This window comes from Pteropus alecto, unplaced genomic scaffold (assembly GCF_000325575.1).
Source record: "Pteropus alecto unplaced genomic scaffold, ASM32557v1 scaffold146, whole genome shotgun sequence".
In the NCBI taxonomy this organism is placed as follows: Eukaryota; Metazoa; Chordata; class Mammalia; order Chiroptera; family Pteropodidae; genus Pteropus; species Pteropus alecto.
The window spans coordinates 2837509-2841141 of NW_006442107.1; the positions used below are offsets into that span (position 1 = coordinate 2837509).

Here is a 3633-nt window from a genome sequence, read left to right on the forward strand (position 1 = left end):
TGACAGCTGATTACAATGGTTCGACTTACAATTTTTCTTTTTATTTTACATATATATATGACTACCAGTCTACTTTGAAACTTTTTCATGTGCTTTTAAAAACCAAGACTCATCTCCTTCCAAGAATATTATCATATTCCTGGATTTACAGTAAATTAGTTGCCCTCTCTATATGTAATACACCAGGAATAAGCTTCTTCTGGTTTCCATTCAATTGAAAACCATCCTATGATATTGCTTACTGACCTATATTTTAAGTCACCTTTTTTTTAGTGGAAAAAGCTTAATTTCCTTAAGCAAGCATTAATTAATGGTTTATCTCATTTGAAAAGCACTGAAGTTTCATAATTGTTATTTGTCACTGGCATTACTATAATCTTTTCTTGTCTAAATGGGAGTATAATCTGAAAGAAGAGATAAATAACCACTGCTCAAAGTATCAAAGAAAAGGAACATTTTCTCTACGAATCACATTTCCTTAAGGCTAAGACTGTAAAAAGTTAATGAGGATATTTAACACTCCCCAAATTATTTATTTTTAAAGAATATGTTTTTAGTAACATCCCTTCCTGCTCAACTCAAAAAAATTTTTGCAAATTATCTTAAAGGCTAATTACATTTTTACTCTTAACAACTGTACACACTACATACCCTCAGCTAACTTAAAAATCTGTCACTATACAAGAGAAGTTAAATAATTTTAATTTATAGATATTTAGAAAGAAGCCCTGAAGACATTCGGGTGCCAAATGAACGTAAACTGTAAAGTACCCCATGAACTGCAGTTATCTGTACTGAATGTTTCCACTACGCAATTCCAAGTACATAAGATGAAATTAAACAACTAAATCAGCTCATATAAAACAGTCTTCCAATTCTTCTATTTTAGTCCAATTTCTTTTCTTTTAATTTTATCAATAAATTTTTCTGAGATCTAATGGGAGAAACTTTTAAAATTCTAAAACCTACGGTAATTACTACTCAATTGTGAAAATATATCCAAAAATACCAAGACAAAATTATCTGCATTTCATTCATATCACTTTTTCTGGTCATCACAGGACTCGGCCCCAGGGAACAAAACAGTTAAAATGCAGTCACTTTAGCAAGCATCAACAAGGCTTGAAAATTCAACCTCTAGATACTATCAACAGAGATCAGTAGCTGTGCTCTAGCACTCATCTATGCTGTAATACACCTTTTTTTATTCTCTATCACTACCCACTTTGTCAACTATATTCCCTAATCGTAAATGAAGAGTAGACATAACAGAATCATCAAGCAGTTAAGAGTCCAGGTTCTAAAGTACGTGCTTAACCTATATGACCTACCTAGAATATGTGAAACTATGCTCACATAGTTTCAGAGACTATCTGAGTCTCTATGCTGAGACTGTCATTTAACGTAGCAAATACAAAAGATATCACTTTGAAGAGATGAAATAAAATGGGAGAAAGTTGGTATTTTTACTTGAAAACTCAATTATATAAATCAGTCCTCCATTTATTCCAAAGGTCAAATTTCTATACTGAATCTAATCAGATATTAGAATAATGTTCCCTTTGGTAGCAGCTAACAAAGTATTAGTCTAGATCTATCAGCATCTAGTGCTGATGGGGGCTTAGATACAATCTCCTTAGCAACCAGATGTAAAAACATCATACACATGCCAAGACTCTGCTCTGTGATTAATTTTTTTAAAAAAAGAAAGGTACTATAAGCAGCAAACTGTCCAATCTTTGGTGACTAATAAAATAAATAGTATTAACAGAACCAGGCCATTACCTCTTGGATGAGGCCCCCAGGAAAAGCTGAACCTAATAGCCCTCTAGCAGGGATGGTGGCCCCTCTATCAGGGGAAAACCTTTACGAAATAGACTTATTTTTAAAAATATACATATATAGTTAGTTACGTAGAATCTAGATTTATTTAGAAATTGACTAAAATATTTAACATCTATCTTGAGGATTGTAAGTTATAAGAAGTTTGTTAAGATCGCTTCTAAGTTTGCACAATGGGAGACTGAGATGACTATTATAAAGTAATATTCTGCCAGATAAAGCAAAATAAAAACTGATTAAAGGAAAGCAGGCAATTGTATTAATACATTTTTTAATAAACATCTTGGTTTAAAACTATTTGTTAACTACTTAAATATTTCTCTAAAATGTATCTGAAAGCTCAAAAGGCTTCCTACCTTCTTCATGTAATAGTAAAGTACAAATGAGACCATTAATTTAAATCAATATCATAATCAAAGTCATTAAATTCCAAGTAACTATACAGCGACATAAAAACCTTTAAATAAACTATACACCATTGTTTCCAGGACCAACCCAAAAGCCTATTTAATACTTATTTACCTATGAAAGATACTATAGCACTTTTAATTTTTACTTACTAGGAGTTTTCCTCCAAGTGATTATATATAAATATTCAATGGTTAGGGAAATTCAACTTGCTCACTATATCTGATTCTACAACTCACTTGTGGAAGCCACAGGAATGTTGGGAAAGTTGGTGGTGCTGGTAGCATTAGACTCAGATGGAGCTAAGAGAGCTGGGGTGCTGTATGTCTCTGTTGATGCACGATTACTTGGTGGATGTTGGATGGTTTGAATTGAATGCCCTTCGGTGGATAACGATGGCTGTCCCTCGAAGTCATGAACATATTCATCCTTCACCAACATACTTGGTGGAGCTATACAGAAAATTAAACATATTTTAAAATCTTATAAGCATCTATTCTCAGAAAAAAAATCTTATAACATAACACCTAAAATCAGCTGAAGTGTAAACAACTCGAACTTGAAATTTTTTCATATATTGAAAGCATACTACTTTATTAGCAAAAGCTATTCATTTAGAGGTTGTGGCATCAGATAAGTTTTATCAATCGATTTGACTGACTCCCTGAAATTTAAAGTTAGACTACATTCTAACAACTTCCAGCAATGGTCCTAAAGAGGTATTCCTTAGTTTCTTGATTAACATAGAATAATCATCTTAAATATGTAATGAGAAGACTAAGTTGAGATCAAGTACTTAGCTATATCTTTTTGCTAATTTCACACTGTAGAAGTATGAATGAGATCTGATAGCTACCCAATTCTTAATAAATCCTAGAATTATTAAGTAACATAGTCTTTGAAAGTGAAGTGTACTGAACATTTCCAAAGAGTTAGAACCAGACAGAGTTATCTTAAATGGTAAATCAAACTGAAACTTCCTTCTAGAAACCCAATCCAAATAATGTTTAATAAATATGTGGTATGGAAACATTCAGCAACCACCAACTTTAACCAATGTTACAACACTAGACTTTAGCTGATACAACACCTTTTCTTGAACAAACAAGGGAACAGCTGGCTTTGTTGTGAGGAAAAAAAAAAAGTGAAACTGCATTTATATCAACTGTTCTCTACTCAGAATCTCCATATTAGTTTTTGGGCTACTGTTTTGGGATTTGCTTTTTATCTTTAGCAAATAATCCTTTACTGCTTCTGAACTAAGACTATCCCAGAGTTTTACAATCCATTGAACTTTAATACTAGGTTCTCTTTTGAGATAGTTAAATGTCCACAAAAAGATACTCTCTTTTCCATTAAGAATCAGCAACAGTGCTCCTTATC

The 3633-nt window shown here is 32.3% G+C and overlaps 1 protein-coding gene across 2 annotated transcripts in view; it reads right to left on the bottom strand.

Moving 5' to 3' along the window:
- The window catches only part of SMAD4 (SMAD family member 4), a 39075-nt gene that overhangs the window by 29916 nt on the left and 5526 nt on the right, over positions 1-3633 (bottom strand). For both annotated transcript variants that reach the window (XR_003042557.1, XM_006919892.3), the window contains exon 4: positions 2490-2702. Coding sequence is in view for 1 of the 2 variants with exons in the window: in XM_006919892.3 (XP_006919954.1) it covers positions 2490-2702 (213 nt within the window). In the remaining variant the exon portion in view is untranslated. The remainder of the gene's footprint in view (positions 1-2489; positions 2703-3633) is intronic.